At 48.4% G+C, this 16,832-nt stretch overlaps 1 protein-coding gene across 3 annotated transcripts in view; it reads left to right on the forward strand.

Annotated features, from left to right (window-relative positions):
- Positions 1-16,832, forward strand: part of Chst15 (carbohydrate sulfotransferase 15) — an 83,937-nt gene that overhangs the window by 49,246 nt on the left and 17,859 nt on the right. For all 3 annotated transcript variants that reach the window (XM_029479407.2, XM_029479409.2, XM_021167476.3), the window contains exons 3-5: positions 560-899; positions 2,994-3,140; positions 6,873-7,029. In XM_029479407.2, coding sequence (XP_029335267.1) covers positions 560-899; positions 2,994-3,140; positions 6,873-7,029 — 644 coding nt within the window. The remainder of the gene's footprint in view (positions 1-559; positions 900-2,993; positions 3,141-6,872; positions 7,030-16,832) is intronic.

Consider the following 16,832-nt stretch of genomic DNA (forward strand, 5'->3'; position numbering starts at 1 on the left):
CTGCACACGGGGCCTTCCTGTCTGGAATGGAGCTATGATGGTTCAAGTTGCTTTTGTAGATCACCGGCACTTAGTATTTTTTTTTTAAAAATTTATTTTTAGTCGTATGTATGTATGTGTGTGTGTGTATATGTATGTATGTGTGTATGCATGCCTGTATAGGGGTATGTGCATGTGAGGGCAGTTGCTCTTGGAAGCCAGAGTAGAAGCCTCATCCCCTGGAGCTGGAGTTCCAAGTGGTTATGAGCTGCAGGGAGCACATCTGATCTTGTGGAAGAGCAGTACATACTCTCTAAACTATCGATCTACCTCTCCAGCCCCTTCATTTAGATTGTGTTGGTGTTGGTGTTGTTGTTGTTTGAGACATAGTCTCTCTATGTAGCCTAGACTGTCCTAGAACTCACTCTGTAGACCATGCTGACCTTGAACTCACAAAGACCCACATGTCTCTGCTTCCCAAGTGCAGGGATAACATGTGTAGGTCACTACTCCTAGTTTAGAATATTTCTGCTAATTGTTTTCTTTTATTGTGCCTGTCTCCTTTGTTCTTCGATTGCAGATGTTTTCTGTAATCCCCAGTAAATTCCTTCCGACTAGCAAGAGCCCTTGTTGGTATGAGGAGTTCTCGGGCAGGAACACCACTGACCCCTACCTGACCAATTCCTACGTGCTCTACTCCAAGAGGTTCCGCTCTACCTTTGACGCTCTGCGCAAGGTTTTCTGGGGCCACCTGTCTCACGTGCAGGGCAAGCACTTCCGCCTTCGCTGCCTGCCCCACTTCTACATCATTGGGCAGCCCAAGTGTGGAACCACTGACCTGTATGACCGCCTCCGGCTGCATCCAGAAGTGAAATTCTCAGCCATCAAGGAGCCCCACTGGTGGACCCGGAAGCGCTTTGGTGAGTGTTGGCTCTCGTGTTTTTCTCAGTCATTCTGTGGATGCATGTGTGGCTGGTGAGGGCACGGTGGCATGAGATTCTGTGGAGGAAGGCGTGTAAGGTTGAAGAGAAGATATATTGAGATTCAGAGGCATGGCACCTGTCGTTAGACAGTTGTATTATTAATCTGTTTTGTAATATAACGACAAAACGCCAGTGTTTATTTGGTTCATGATTCTAGAGGCTAAAGGTTCCAAAAAGTCTGTTGTTGATGTCCTGGTGAGAGGCTGTTGGCTATGTCACAAGATGGCAGAGTAAGGAAACGGTGACTAGCCACATGCAGCAGAGGCCAAGTTCATGGTGGGGCCTGGCTTTATAATAACCCACGTTCACGGGATCCAAGTCACTGCAGAAGAACAACACTAAACTCTTTCCAGACAGAGCTCCCATCCTGTAATCACTTTCCATTGTGCCCTGCTTTTTAAAGGCTCCCATGACCCTCAGCATCCCACCCTGTGTACCAGCCTTGCCAAGCTTCTAGCATGTGAGCCTCTGGGGAATGCCCTCAAACCAAAGCAGCACTTCTCGGGCAAAGACCTACTCATTGAGCACTGGTTGTATGCAGCTGTGTGGAGGGCAAGGGGCAGGTGCAGAATGGAAACTTCTGGTGGAGGTGTGTGTGTGAGTGTGTGTGGCTGAGAGTTACATCTCTAGCTCTTTTAGTTGTCCCGAAGAACTTTAACACACAACTTTAGCAGAGAGCAATATATGTCAGGGACCGGGGGTGGCTGGCACCCAGCCCTGGGCTGCTTTACTGAAGCCAGCACACCTGGAAGAGACACAGCTTCAGGCCTTGGCTGTATGACCTGCCCTGACTACCTCATGTGTTTGCAATGCAGAGGGGATGTGTTCACCCCTGGTCAACAAGGTTCACTGTGGGCCCACCCTGCCCTGCCCCTCCTTGTAGGTTGGTTTCTGTTCCACCCAGTCCTGGGCACCCTGTGGCCCTCGGTCACTGTTTCCTGTCCGTAACCTTTTCTTTCTGCCAGGAGACATTTGGTCACTGAAGCTAATGGGTGATACATGGCCTGTTGTCTGCCAAAGTCTGGGCGGGCTGTGAAGGCAGTTTCCACATAAAAGGACTCAGGTCACTAGAAGAGAATCTTAGACATTTTCTTTAGACTAACTGTTCCTGACAAATGTTCAATATCATCCTTTTGTTCTTCATTTCTGGAGCGGCTACATGGGTGTGTTGAAGCAGGCAGGCTACAGTAGCCACCAAGTAACCAAGGTCTAATGCATTTGATGCATGTAACACATGCTTCCCCCACTATGGCCAGTGTCTCTCCTAAAGAGAAACAGCTTTTTCCTGGCAGGAAGGAGGGAAGGACAGGGCATGCCTCTACGGCTAATGCTCAACGTCACCTTGGATCTCTTGTTATTTTGGCCAGAACCGTCCTCATTCTATTTTGCAGTAACTTTGGTAGCTGTGGTGCTGGGCAGTGTATGTTTTGAAATGTTTATGAGTTATTTTAAGTCAGGGAGCAAATCTCAGATGTGTGTGGCATGTGGCAGAGTCTGTGTCCATGGAGGGAACCAATGAGACCGTCAGTTCACCATGGCTGCTTGATTGGAGTACATCCCTATAGAGCACCCATTGGGCACTGAAGAAAGAGGCACTACAGAGGTGACAGGATGCTGATTTCTTGCTGCCTTCCATTTGTCCTCCATATTTGGCACACCACCAGATCCTAGGTGCCACCATTGTTTTACTCTCTTGGTAAAAATATTAAGCAGTTCTCAACTTTAGCCCTCCACTTATCCCTTTTCTACCTCTTGAGTAGGTGTGGCATCTTTTAAGTGGCCCCTGCCCAGTGGCAGTGGTAGTTGGTGTCTTTTTCCCTGTGAGGCATGTACACGTTGAAGCAGCCAGGCATTGACAGAGCTCTCCATCCCACAGCTGTGTGCCTCCCCAGGAGCTTCCCTGCATCAAGCCTTTCGATGCTAACATCGGGTCCCCTTGACCTTTCTGTCCTTCTCCGGACTTGCCTTAGGAGGCCACCACACTATCAAGGGCAACACTGTCTGCAGTAACTCACTTCTTGGTTCCTGCAGGAATTGTCCGCCTGAGGGATGGACTACGAGACCGCTATCCTGTGGAAGATTACCTGGACCTCTTTGACTTGGCTGCACACCAGATCCATCAAGGACTGCAGGCTGCCTCTGCAGAGCAGCCCAGCAAGATGAATAAGATCATTATTGGTAGGTATGGCTTCTGGGTACCTTCAGGGGAGCTGGCAGAAGCAGACTCTTTAGGGTCCTGGTCCATGTCCTGGGGCCAGCTCTGCTTCATCTACAGAGTATTTGCAGGTGAGTCCCTTCCCGCTGTGGCTATCACTGTTAGCACCAGGTAAACCAGTCACGGCATTTATACCGTTACCATAAAGCAGAAACATTTAATGAGCTTGCTTACTCCATGCAAACTCAAGGATGGCTGAAATGGCTTTTTAAAAGAGCTGCCATTTCTTTGTTTTTCCTTAAATTAGGCAGGTGTGCATTCATTCCTGTCACGATACCCCGACTGGAGTTAGCGTCCTCATGAGTCACTGATTGGATGCCAGGGCAGCTGAAAGGAGAGCTCTGAACCCCCTGGGATGAATCTCTGGGTAACCCGAGTGCCTTTGAACATTCAAAATGAAGTTGTTTGAGCAGTATGCGCTCAGGACATGGAGACAGGAGAATCTTGAGTTTGAGGCTTATTGGGCTTATTACCAAGACCCTGCCTCAACAAAACAAAACCAAGCAAAGCCGAACAAATGAAGCAAACGTGAAAAAGTAAGCCAGGTGGTGGTAGCAGCTTGTGTGCCTTTAATCCCAGCACTTGGGAGGCAGAGACAGATCTCTTGAGTTTTAGGCTAGCCTGGTCTACAGAGTGAGTTTCAGGACAGCCAGGGCTATACAAACACACACACACACACACACACCCCTATCTCAAAAGAATTAGTTGTTTATACTTAGATATACACATTTTGATACACACATGATGAATGATTATTGCAGCTAACCAAATTAGCATATTTGTTTCTTCACGGCACCCTCCCAAATCCTTTGCATTTTTTTAAAACGGTGAGCATACCCGAGGCCCCCCCCTCAGTAGATGCAGCACACAGTGGGGCATTGCCATCTCCAGGCCTGACTGGGCTTTGGATGTTACACTCATTTCACCCGCAAGAACACTTCATCAGCCTCGGCTCGGGTTGAGGCGTTTATCTCCAACGCCTTCTGAAAAGGAGAAATTGAATCATACATTTCACTTAAATTCGCTCCCCGAGGCAATGATCTATTTTGTGTTCCTGGATCCATTACATTTTGATTCTCTAAATCCAATGAATCTCTTCGTGAGTAGGATGGATTGTGACCAGCCGCTTGGCTGAGGACCCTGTACATGACTCTGAGGAGACTCTGGCTCCTGCTAAAGCCCAGAGTGATCAGTGAATCAATTTTTAAAAAAAATTCATAAGTAAAATCTCTGGGACCCACTGGGAATGTAGTCTACCTACCCTCACACCTACAGTATGAATTGACTATTAGTTTTTGTTGTTGTTGTTGTTTTTTTAGTTCCAAACTCAGGGGTGCAAATACTCCATTTAATAAGTCTAATTAATATTTTTCTGAGACTCCCATTCCATATGCCTCTGGGGAAATCTCAGGATCTATGAAAGAACTAAAAATATTCCCCACAAAACCAAGAAACAGACTTAGAAAATGAATGAGAGAGGAAAGCCTTCGTTTGGGTTTCTAATTATAGTTACTGCTATATTTCAAAAAGAACAAGAAATAAAAATGCCACACTGATATTCACTCCAAGCCAGGCATGGTGCTGTGTCTTATGAGAGCCTCTTGGTGTGACAGGCAGTGTGGAGAAGCAGATGACAAGTTGGCATCTGGCTCTGCTTGTGTCACCAGCCAGCTCTGTGCCACGTGATTACTTAGGCCTTCCTTTTGCATCTGGTCTACAGGTCTGTAAAATGGGATGATTGGAACAGGTCAGGACCCTGCATCTCCCAGCCCTGGGATGTGACTCAGCCCTTTTCAGATCTGCTTCCCAATGAAGGCCTTGGCAGAGGTCAAAGGGTCACAGCACCGTGGGGGATGCTCCATTGGTCAGAGGAGGTCCATCCTCCAGCATCTGCTGATAGGAGAAATACTCAGGGGCCCAGGACTGAAGCAGTCAGGTTCTGTGGGACTGTGAATGCTGAAAGGCCCTTCTCAGCCTTCAAGGTTTCTTGTTTCTTTCCACTCACTTGGTAGCTAATGGCTTCTGGAATTTCTGATTTCCTCTTAGAGGAGGCAGTCTATGCCTGTCTTGTTTCCCTCATCCGTCCTCGGTGCCAAGACAGCATGGGGCAGGGATTAGACATCAAACGAATGAAGGCTGAGATGAGGAGAAGATGGAGCAATCCTGCGTGGGTCTAGAAGCAGCTCCCTTTTGAGTTCTGACAGAATTTGTGGCAATTTTTTTTTCAGACACTCCACTTGCAGTTCATATAGCCTACTTCACCTGGAGCAGGTTTGACAAGGGATGTCTGACTGACTTGTCTTTCCTCTCTTTGTTATGTTAAAAAAAAACCCTAAGAAAGGAGAGAGGGCTGGGATGCAAGTGTTCACTGATCGGAAACCAAGCAGAAGATACAGGGCCCACTGTCTTCACACATGACTGTTATGTGCATATCACCAACTAGGGAGGCTCATTTAGCTCAGACTGTGCCTGATTGAGTGGCACTGAGATGTTGTACATGGTCTGTCCAGAAATCAAGTGTAGAGTTGACTGGATTGTTCATCCTGAAGGGCTGTGCTGGGGTAGTGGTAGCATGGAAGGTGGCCTCTGCCTAGGTCCTTGGAGTTCCTTTCCTTCTACCTTTCTGCAGACAGTCACGAAACCAAAACAAAGAGAAGCTGGCTTGTTTGCAAGTGCTTGCTGTACAAGCATGGGGGCCTGCGTGTGGATTTCCAGCACCATGAGAAAGCTGGACATGGCCATAAGCTTCTATAATCCCAGTGTTGGGGAAGTGGAGGCAGAGCCATCCTAGGGCTTGCTGGAAAGCCTGCCTAGGCAGTTGGCAAGCTCTGGGCTCCGTGAGAGACCCAGATTCAAAAAGATTGAGCAATAAAGGGAGAGAGGCATTCCTTGCTGTCTTTATAAGCAGGTACACAATATGTGTGCACATAGGGATACAGATGTCATTTCCCCATGCTCATACTGATATGCAACAACAACAACAACTAGTTCAATTATCCAAGAGTCTGTGTTGTTTAAGTGCCTGCGTCTTGGCCTCACCTCTCTCCCCAAAGCTGCCCTCCATGTTTTCATCCTTTTCTGTTGGGGAAGACTCTGATTAAACAGTGTTGGGCCCTGTTCATCCATCCAGCATGAAGTACTAGCTGTATAAAGAGCAGGGGTGAGGTATGGGCAGTAGACAGCTGGCCATTCGGGGAAGCAGGGCTGAGGCTGAGACCCCCCTAGGCTTCTGGCAAAGTCTTCGGCTCATTTGGTCCTAGAGATTGTGCCCATGACTAAATGTTCCGGTTCCAAGGAAAGATAGATGTGAACTGCATCCAGCTTTCCATTGAGGGTCAGATTCCCCAAATGACTCTTTTCTCTTCCTGAACATTTTGAAGGAAACTTTCTAGTGGATTCTCATTGGGGCCTTAAAATGCCAGAGAGCTATGAGCTGCCAGCAAAGCTAAATATTGTGTAATTAAAGTCCTAGGTGTTAATAAAGTTTGTATTTTTTGTTCCTTCTGAGGCAAGAAGCTGGGGTTGGGGACCAGTTGTCCTTTTATCAGACTCCGGGAGTTCCATCTGCCAACAATGGCTGATAAGCTTGCCGTCATGGCTATTTAAGAGGAAGACCCAGGAGCCAGGCTTGGCCTCTGGCTCACAGTGGGAGCTCATACTCCACAGCCCAGCATCTGCTCTGTGTATGTTTGCAGGAGAGGCCAGCGCCTCTACAATGTGGGATAACAATGCCTGGACCTTCTTCTATGACAACAGCACAGACGGCGAGCCACCATTCCTGACCCAAGACTTCATCCATGCCTTTCAGCCAGAAGCCAAGCTCATTGTTATGCTCAGGGATCCTGTGGAGAGGTGAGTGTGTGTGTGAGTGTGCGTGCGCGTGTGTGTGTGTGTGTGTGTGCGTGTGCGTGTGCATGTGTGTGTGTGAGTGTGTGTGAGTGTGTGTGTGTGAGTGTGTGTGAATGTGTGTGTGTATGAGTGTGTGTGTGTGTGAGTATGTGTATGAGTGTGTGTGTGTGTGTGAGAGAGAGTGTGTGAGTGTGTGCGCGCACGTGTGTGAGTGTGTGTGTGTGTATGAGTGTGTGTGTGTGTATGAGTGTGTGTGTGTGAGTGTGTGTGTGTGAGAGAGAGTGTGTGAGTGTGTGTGAGTGTGTGTGTGAGTGTGTGTGTGAGTGTGTGTGTGAGTGTGTGTGAATGTGTGTGTGTGAGTGTGTGTGTGAGTGTGTGTATGAGTGTGTGTGTGAGTGTGTGTGTGTGAGAGAGAGTGTGTGAGTATGTGTGTGTGAGTGTGTGTATGAGTGTGTGTGTGTGAGTGTGTGTGTGTGTGCGAGAGAAAGTGTGTGAGTGTGTGTGTGAATGTGTGTGTGAGTGTGTGTGTGTGTGAGAGAGAGAGTGTGTGAGTATGTGTGTGTGAGTGTGTGTATGAGTGTGTGTGTGAGTGTGTGTGTGTGAGAGTGTGTGTGTGAGTGTGTGAGTGTGTGAATGTGTGTGTGAGTGTGTGTGTGTGAGTGTGTGTGTGTGTGAGTGAAGTGTGTGAGTGTGTGTGTGAATGTGTGTGTGAGTGTGTGTGTGTGTGAGAGAGAGTGTGTGAGTATGTGTGTGAGTGTGTGTATGAGTGTGTGTGTGTGAGTGTGTGTGTGTGAGAGAGAGTGTGTGAGTGTGTGTGTGAGTGTGTGTGTGTGAGAGAGAGTGTGTGAGTGTGTGTGTGAGTGTGTGTGAGTGTGTGTATGAGTGTGTGTGTGAGTGTGTGTGTGAGAGAGAGTGTGTGAGTGTGTGTGTGAGTATGTGAGTGTGTGTATGAGTGTGTGTGTGAGTGTGTGTGTGAGAGAGAGTGTGTGAGAGAGAGTGTGTGAGTGTGTGTGTGAGTGTGTGTGAGTGTGTGAGTGTGTGTATGAGTGTGTGTGTGAGTGTGTGTGTGAGAGAGAGTGTGTGAGTGTGTGTGTGAGTGTGTGTGAGTGTGTGTATGAGTGTGTGTGTGTTGAGTGTGTGTGTGAGTGTGTGTGTGAGTGCGTGTGTGAGTGCGTGTGTGTGTGTGCACGTGCGTGTGTGCCATGTCGTGCATTTTTTGTGAAAAGAAGGGGCTTTTGGGAGTGCAGTGCTTCCATCTCTTTGCAGATAAGATTTGTTTGTTTAAGAAAAATAATAAACAGGAATAGCTTGTGACGTTCCCTCTGCTTATTACATAAATGTTATTCTTAGGGCAATCCTCCCTGCATTTAAACAAATTGTGGTCTACTCTCTCAGCAGTTTTGACTGTGGTCTGTGGGTGTTAGCCTCTGGGGGGAATCTAGCCAAGTGATGAAGGATACAAGTGCTGTTAGGTTTGGGGGGATATCCTTAGTGTCAGGGGTGTGGGGAATCTCTGTGTGCTCTGACTCCCAGAATTCCTTGTTTCTTTACTTGGTGGCTCTTCTTCAGCTCTGAACATGTACCCCTGTTTCCCTAGAAACCAAACAGGGGGTAGGTGACTGGCAGGCTGCTCTGCGGCTGATGAGGTCGGGGCTTACCCAGGTCTGAGTGGGGCAGGGCTGGTGCAGTTAAACAGACAGTACCAGGATGGTGAGGTCAGGTGTGCAGTAAACTTCCAGGACATTTATGTCACTTAGTCTGCTGTGCCCTCCACATACTGTCACACTAGGAGTGAGGGGGGTTCTCCATTCAAGATGGCCAGTCTAGGTCAGAAAAGCTCAGGTTCCTATCTGTCTTGTCCACACCTTGTTCCCATTTATTCTCCCAAGCCATACAAACTAATGTAATTATTTTAAACTCTGTCACTCACAGACAATGCCTATAGTTTTTTGATCCTTATTTTCCATTTTCCTATGGGTTGAATTATGACCCCTGCCCCAAGTAAGATATGCTGAAATCCTGGTTCCTGTTAGCTTTATCTGGAATTTAGGACTTCACAGATGAATTGGGGGATTTCGTGTGTGAAGGGATTGAAGGATGTGGTCTCAAGCCAAGGGATGCCAAGGACGGGCGCATTTATTAAAATCTCGGAGAGAGGCATGGAACCTCAGAAGAAGCCAGCCCTGGTAACACCTACATTTCACAAATCTAGCTTCCTGAGTGATCGATGAAGAGCTTCTTGTCATGTGATAGTACTGTGTAGCACTTTGTTACCACAGCCCTAGGAAATGCCCATTTGATTTCTTCCTCAGATGGCATGGCTTCCTGGGCCCCACTTTAACAATTGCTGTGCTTATTGTAAAGGTATTGTATTGTAAAGGTATTGTACAGGGAAGTATAGCATCAGAAGCTATAAGGGAAGTAAGTGGCCCATGTATGATCTCCCGTGCACGGAATGATTAGTTATGTGTTCTGTGTATCCTTCCAGGCTTCTTTCCTATCAGATGCGTGCATGTGCCATGCGTTGCATCCTTGAGTACATACGGTCTTGTAAGTGTGCAGTCTAGCTTCTCTCATGGCTGCCCAAGAGCATATGCTGGCCGTTCCCATTTGCTGAGCTGAGTATCCAAATCCTCACGAGGCTCCAGAAGGGCTCCAGCTCTTCTCTGGAAGATTACTGGACAGAGGACCATCTCTCTGGGGCAGTCTCCTGGGTCCATACCAAGGGGCAACCTATTCATGTTGTTCCCCAGGCAGCCATGTCTACTTTCTCTTCTAGGCAGGAAGTTGACCCTCTTTTCATGGAGTGGGCTGGGTTTTTCTGGCCCAGAACAGCTGGGCTGGGGTACATTCCTGTGGACAGGATTGCGTAACTCTGCAAAAGACAAGCTTGAGGAGACTGACCCTCACCACCCGCTGAGGTATTTTGACAGCTGCTTCTCCTCCATCCCCCATGCCACCTCAGCCCAAGTTTCCTGGTAAAACATTCTCTCTGATCACTACACTCCTCCCGGCTGTTCTTCCCGCTGCTTAGTTCTGAGCAGGGTCAGATAGTGCCCAGTTTCAAAGCCTGAGAACCGAGGCTTTGGCAAGCACTCTGGAAAATGAGGACTGAGCTGTCTGACTGGCTTCTGTGTGCACGGGCCCCAGTACCTGTCTACTGGAACTCCCAGGCTAGCTGGAGAGACAGATGTGTGGCCACTGTTTGTCACAGTCCTACAGCTAAAGGGGAGAGAGAAGGGAGAAAGCTTGCAAGCGCCAAGGACCCCTCAATTGGCGGAGCTGTTCCTGGGCTGGGTTTTGAAGGATGAGTAAGAGTTTGCCATACAGGTAAGGATGGAAGGTAATCCAAAGAGAAAACCACCCTGAGGAGAGGAGACGTCACATTTAGAGACGTATGTCTTCTTGCTGGAGATTGAGCCCTATAGTATCCTTTCCTGGTATTGTACCTCCAGCTCTGAGGACAGAAGTGCCAGGAAATTGAGCCCTGGAACATCAGGACAGCCATGCTAGCGAGGCTCAGACTTGTGGCCGGAAGTAGCACCTGGTGTACCTGCCTTCCTGGCTGGTGGTGGAACTGGCCTGCTCTGTGTTTCCTTCTTGCTTGTTTTTGTTTTTGTTTTTGTTTTTGTTTTTTTTTGGTTAAGGAACAAATGACCTCTGCCAGAAACTGAAGGTGAAAACTTTCATCCTTTCTTGTCCTCAGCTTAGCACAAATATGTCATCAGTGAAAACACTCATGAGCCCTGGCTGCATGTTAGGTGCTCTGCTGGGTGCTTAGCTGTTGAGTGGCAAGCTACAATAGTGGTCCAGGGGTGCAGGTATCGACTGTGTCGTGACCATGACTGTGACCGATGTGATAATTCTGGAGCATGGTGTGTGTGTGGGGGGGGAGGGGAGGTGGCAGGATGCCTAATAAGTTAGGTAGGTGACATGCAGTGTTAGGTAGCTAGCAATGTGACAAGCTGCTCCAAGGTGTCACAACTCTTACTGCCTACTTACCATCTCAGAGTTTCTGGGGATTCCTCTGGGGATCACTGGCTTCATCACTGAGTTTTCACCTTCACGGTTAAGGTGTCTGTTAATGTTGGGGTCTCATCCAAAGGCTTGGGAGGGAGGCAGATTAGGTCCCACACTCACATGGTTGTGGCAGAGCTGGGTTTCCGCAGGGCTGTTGGAGCACAGGCTTCTGCTCTTTTCTTTTTCTTTTCTGACTCAGCTGGAGGTGTCCCTCAATCCCTGGGCAGTAGGCTTTTCCAGAATGGCTAATGATGTCATCAAAGCAGCAAGGGATAAGTTGGCTAGCTGATCATTGGTGACCAATTGTGATCAATCGCCAGTGTGCCATTCCAATACTGTTGCCATATTTTGTGTGCCACAGACACATGCCCTGGTCTAGCCTCTCTCCTGGGTGCTTATTTCCCACCTGGTGCTTGGAAACCTGGTACCCGCCCCGTAGCCCAGAGAAGAGTAACTTCAACTTGATGTCAGCTCCAGCGCCTGTGGGAGGCTGTCACATGCGTGCTGTGAGTTAGTGAGGGCCGCAGCTCTTTGCTGCTTCTTAAACATTACCAAACATATGCAACAGTGGGAAGTTCGACTTTTGAAACCCATAGCTCATGGCCTATCTGGAGTGGCCAGCTCAGCTCCTTTCCTATCTCAGCCAGAAAGAATGATAAATAGTGTGTGTTTAGGCTACTCTTGGAGAAACAAACACTAGAGCCCATGTCCCCATTAGTGAAACTGGCTCCTGGGCCTTTGGCCTACTTTAGCTGTTCCCTGGCTTTGCCTTCTGCACGTGGGAGATTCCCTGGGCTGATCCATGCCAGCTGGATTGGTCCAAATGGTTCGTTTAGTTCTACAAGTCAGCTGAGGTGGAGGAGGGACCGACCGTTTGTAGTTTCTGATTTTCGGTTAGCCTTTGTCTCTGTTAACTGATTGAAGGTAGAGGGGTTGGGCTGTGCTGGGGTTGGAGAAGGTTAATCCAAATGACTTTTAAGTTCCCAGAGAAAGACAGAAGCAGTAAATCCAACCCCCACCCTGGGGGAAGATAGAGGAATAATGAAGAAGTCTTGGGGTGGGGGGAGGTTCGAATGGCAGAGGCTTGCCATGAATTCATGGTCTAAGTCTCTCTGTAAGAGACTGCAGCAATTTAGAGCTAATGGTTTCCTAGGCTAAATTGTCCACTTAATTAAAAAGAAGCCACCAACAGACAAGCAGAAATTCCTTCACTTAATTCTTCTCCGGAATGGCCCACTCTTCTCTCTCTCGTTTGTGAGCAAAGATTGCTTCCTCATGCAGGGCCGCCGCTCCCCCAGTCTATATGAGGCATGGCTCATAAGGAAGATGTCGACTCCTGTACCCCTGTCACATCCTTCTTCTGTTCAAGGGACGTTAGGAGAGGGGCCATGTACCATCTGTTAAGGCTTTTATATGTCTACAGTTTTGTTTTTAATTCTGTGTTGTCATAGCACGATGCTCAGAACTGACCATCCAGGAAAGATTGCTTTCCATATTTCATGATGATGGGTCTACAGGGAAGCAGGGCTCTACTCAATTAAGTAGTCTTCCATTTTGACCCCTAATCCCTTGGGCCTTGAAGCCTGGAGAAATGTGTTCTTCATCTGCTTATATAAACTGACTTTTTAGTGACTGTCTGGACTGGGTAAGTAATTAATCTACATATGGACTAGGAAGGGAAGGAGGCGTTGGATGAACGAAGTGTGCCCATTCCTTTGTAATTGTCCATGCTCACTGGGAGCACACAGTAACAGTGAGGCCAAGCATTTGAATAGAGATGTAGACTTGATTGAGTCCCCGTAGTCTGCAGAATATGTGGAGGCATGCAGGCAGGGAGCAGCTTCTACCACTGAGTGTGTATATAGATGTGCAAGTATATGATAGGGACCACTCCTGGATACCCAAACAACTTGCCTCCAGATCCTGCCAGTCAAGGCTTTGCCACCTGAGGCCAGAAACTTAAGCTATCTGTGTCTTATTTCCTCATCAGTGAAATGGGGGAGTGGTCTGTTATTGAATTAAATGCGTATGCATAACATTCACTCACCAAATGTGATTGTGCACTCTCGATGCACTGAAGGCACTGGGTGCCTATGATGCTAAGCTATGTTGAGCTATGATCTGCTTTGTTGAGTCCATGGCTAGTGGAGGTGTGAGCACAGGCTTCAGCAAGGTTGGGGCCCCTGCTCACTCTCCTGAGTGCTGTGCCGTGCCCCGCTCAGATCTTGCCTCACTGGAGCTTTGTCAGTGGGTGAGAGGGGGAGTCTGACACACACACACATGAGGTGGAAGGTTCTCCCACCTTATGTTCCTTACCTCTCCGTGATGAGTAAGTAGCTATCACACCTGAGTCTCACAGAGCCAAGGATTTGTCTCCTGTGGTGGCTCCATCCTAGCATGAGCACTGAAGGCTGCTATTGTATGAAATTGGATTCAGCAAACCACTCTGTGAGGAGCGTGAAGACAGGACAGGGGGAGCAAGGGTGGTTCCCTGATGCATCCCACAGAGGCATCAGCTGACTCCATGGTCTTTTTTTGGGGGGATGCTATGATCATCCTTCATCATTGTTTCTGGTTGGGGAAGTTCTCATCCATTAGCCATTGAATGTGAATTCTTTGTGGATGAGGTGAGTCTTTCAGGTGAAGTGTGTGTGTGTGTGTGTGTGTGTGTGTGTGTGTTTAGGTAGGGGCTGTTCTGGTAAGAAAGGAGGAGAGATTTCTGGTTTTGCAAACTTTGTGTGAGCAATAAAGATGAGGAGATGAGGGACTAAGCCTAGACCAGCCTTGTTCCCTTGTTTAGCATCCAAGAGAGCAATGTCTGAACTAGGGAAGGGGCTGGCCCAGGGAAGCCTCCTAGTGACTGTAGCTGCAGATCTTTGACCTGAGGTAGGGACCACTTGCTGCTAAAACCTTCCTCCCATCCAGGTTTCTCCTGGCCTGGGAGCACTGGCTTCAGACCACTGAGCAGAGAAGGGCCATTTGCAGCAGCCATACCACACACCAGCCCATGTCTTTGTTGGGATGCTATGTGAAGACTATCTGGGGGTGACCACCAGATGAGGGGCTATAACTTGTGATTGGAAGATAGACTTTGGGACTTGTATCCTTCAGCTTTCAAACTTTATTTTGAAGGTACATTTACCAGGCCATTGGCCATCCTGCTTATTCTCACAGAGACTGTTTGCAAAAGGCAATTCAGTGGGGACAGTGGAGGAAGCACCGTGGAACAAGAAAAATGTTTCTCTACCTGCTGAGATGGGGATTGGGGTGGGGGGGGGCTGTCCTGATGGGCTGGCATCTGGGAGTGGACTCTGGGTAGCTTAGGGGACTGCACAGATTTGTCACACATGATTCCGGGGCTATGTTGTAGGAAAGGTCAGTGCATGTCAACCATTGGCCAGCTCTGGTATGGTAGCCACTCATTCAAAATGAGGGCCCCACACCCCAGACCTAGGCTGTCTTGGAGCCTCCTGATTTTGATAGGAAGGGACATGTCAGAAGTCACTCAGTTCAACTCACAGACACACACTAAATCACAGTCTTCTATGTCAGGCTCAAATGCCAAAGTACACAGTTCTGTGGCTTCCTGGGAGGGAATGAATGTTCCTTTCAGCGGCTGCTCCATGCCTGACTTCTCTATGCCTGACACCTATACAGTATCTCTGTCTGCCCTCAGGGTCACAAGTGGGTTAGTAGTGAGAGGCCTTGTGTAAGTCCTAGGTCACAGGGATGCCAGGAGTTCTTGTAATGTCACCCATTCCATGAACTCTGGTGTGATGGACACACTGGAAGATGCACAGGTAGACACAAAACTCACCTCTGCTCAAGAAACCTCTGACCCGATGGCGGGTGGGAAAAGGAAAGCCCTCTTCAGTGTCCCAGCTTATGAGGAGCCTTGTGTCACTTAGATATGGTACATCTCTTAACTGGATAACATGTGCCTTCTTGGTGTCACCTGTCTGGCCTAAAGTAACCCTAGACATTTCTCCAACCCGGCCCCGGCCTGGCCTGTCTCATCGTAGCTCTTGATGAGATGGTCATGGTTTGTAATTCTAGAAGACAGAAGAGCTTCTTTTAAGCTCCATATAATGGCCAGGGTATTTTTTCCCTTGTAGGAAAGATATCTATAATGATTATTGATGAACCATATCAGAGTCTGGGATTGATTGTGATTAGAATATGGATGCTGGCAAATGGGGACTGAGGCCAGCTGCTCTGGCATCCATCTCCAAGTCCCATTAACTATGACCGTTACGTGACTATGACATGGGGAGATGGGGTGAAGAGGTATTTGGAAGATACAAGTGTGTCTGCCTCTCAGGGGTTCTTGGGTGAGGAAATGCAGCCATTGACGTGAGAGGGTGTCAGGTTGGTGGGGGGGAGTGTGTGGAGGTGGTTGTGGAGCTGAGAGAGGAAACAGCGTTCTGGGGGAAGCCAGCTCACGGGGAGGCAGTACACCCAATGGTCCTGATACTAGTGTTAGCCATGGACCCTTTCCCAAAATGTATCTCTGAGAAGTCAGGCACAGAGCAGCCACTGGAAGGTGCATTCATGCCCTCCCAGGGAAGCCACCAAACATTGTACTTCTGCATTTGAGCCTGACGTTGAAGGCTGTGATTTGGTGTGTGTGTGTGCCCGTGAGCTGGATGGAGTGATGTCTGACGTGACCCTTCGTGTTAAAATCAGTTGCTGCTCACTGGGTATCGAGCATGTTCTGGAGTCAGATCGTGTTGCTGGTTGTGCAGTGTTATATTGACTCGTCCGCTGAGTCCTATAGTGCGTGGTTGTATCTGCCTATAAAAGGGGTAGGAGCAAAAACACTATGAAAAGAGAAAGCTGCTGCAGAGGGAGGTTTCACCACACTAGTGACCTGGAGCCTGCGTCTGCAGAGTACCCATATGGAGAGGAGGGTGATAAAGAGACTGGTTGTCATTAGGAACAAACAGTACTGACGGCTATGGAGCGATGCAAGCACCATTAGCCTGTCCGAGTGATAAGTGACCACAGCATGTGCCCATGTACGCTGGGCTCCAGAATGCCCATTTATTGCTGTTGTCATTTTTGTAGATGAGCATGGTGGCACGCCATGACACTCTGGCTTTTTTTGTGACCATGGGCAGCGCCATTCCTCCTGTCATCGTGTCTGTAGCTTGGTCACCTGTTGTAATATTATACCAGTCTCCTGTGACTTATTAAGCAGTTTTAGTCTACTGTGACTTCGGAAGCAGTTCTAGAACAAAATTGACTCTTTGTTTTTTTAAATCATCAGGTACCTAAGGTGATAGAGACATTAAACAGTCTCCTCAAACCATTGACTCCAATGGCTGGTGCCCACCTTGGTTAGCCACTGGCTTGTCACCTACCCTGAGTCAGGAGAGGCTGTAGGGCCTGTGGGCTTGGGGGCTGGGCAGACCTTGGTTTGTTTCTGTGATGTGTGACTTGGAGTGAGCCCCTGAACCTGTCTTAACTCGAGTTGCCTGTGATAGGGTTGTGGATCTCCTGGAGTGGTTGTGGGGACAGAATGAGAACCTGTGAGCTATACCTAGCATGGACCAAGTCCCTTGTGAATAGTGGCAGGCTCGAAATGGAGAAGATTTCTGGGGCTAGCCTAATTTGGCCTTTTCAAAGACCAGGGATCAACAATTGCTTTACTCCACCTCCCCTGCCCACCCCCACTGCCCCAACTGTGAAGTCTATAAAACAGAGTAAGAAAGCCAACCAAATGCTCAGACACTGAGCCACACCCCAGCCCCAGATCCTATTTAACTGCCATCAGTATGCTGACC

Source organism: Mus caroli, unplaced genomic scaffold (genome assembly GCF_978045245.1).
Source record: "Mus caroli unplaced genomic scaffold, Mus_caroli_1 scaffold_8, whole genome shotgun sequence".
NCBI classification, from domain to species: domain Eukaryota; kingdom Metazoa; phylum Chordata; class Mammalia; order Rodentia; family Muridae; genus Mus; species Mus caroli.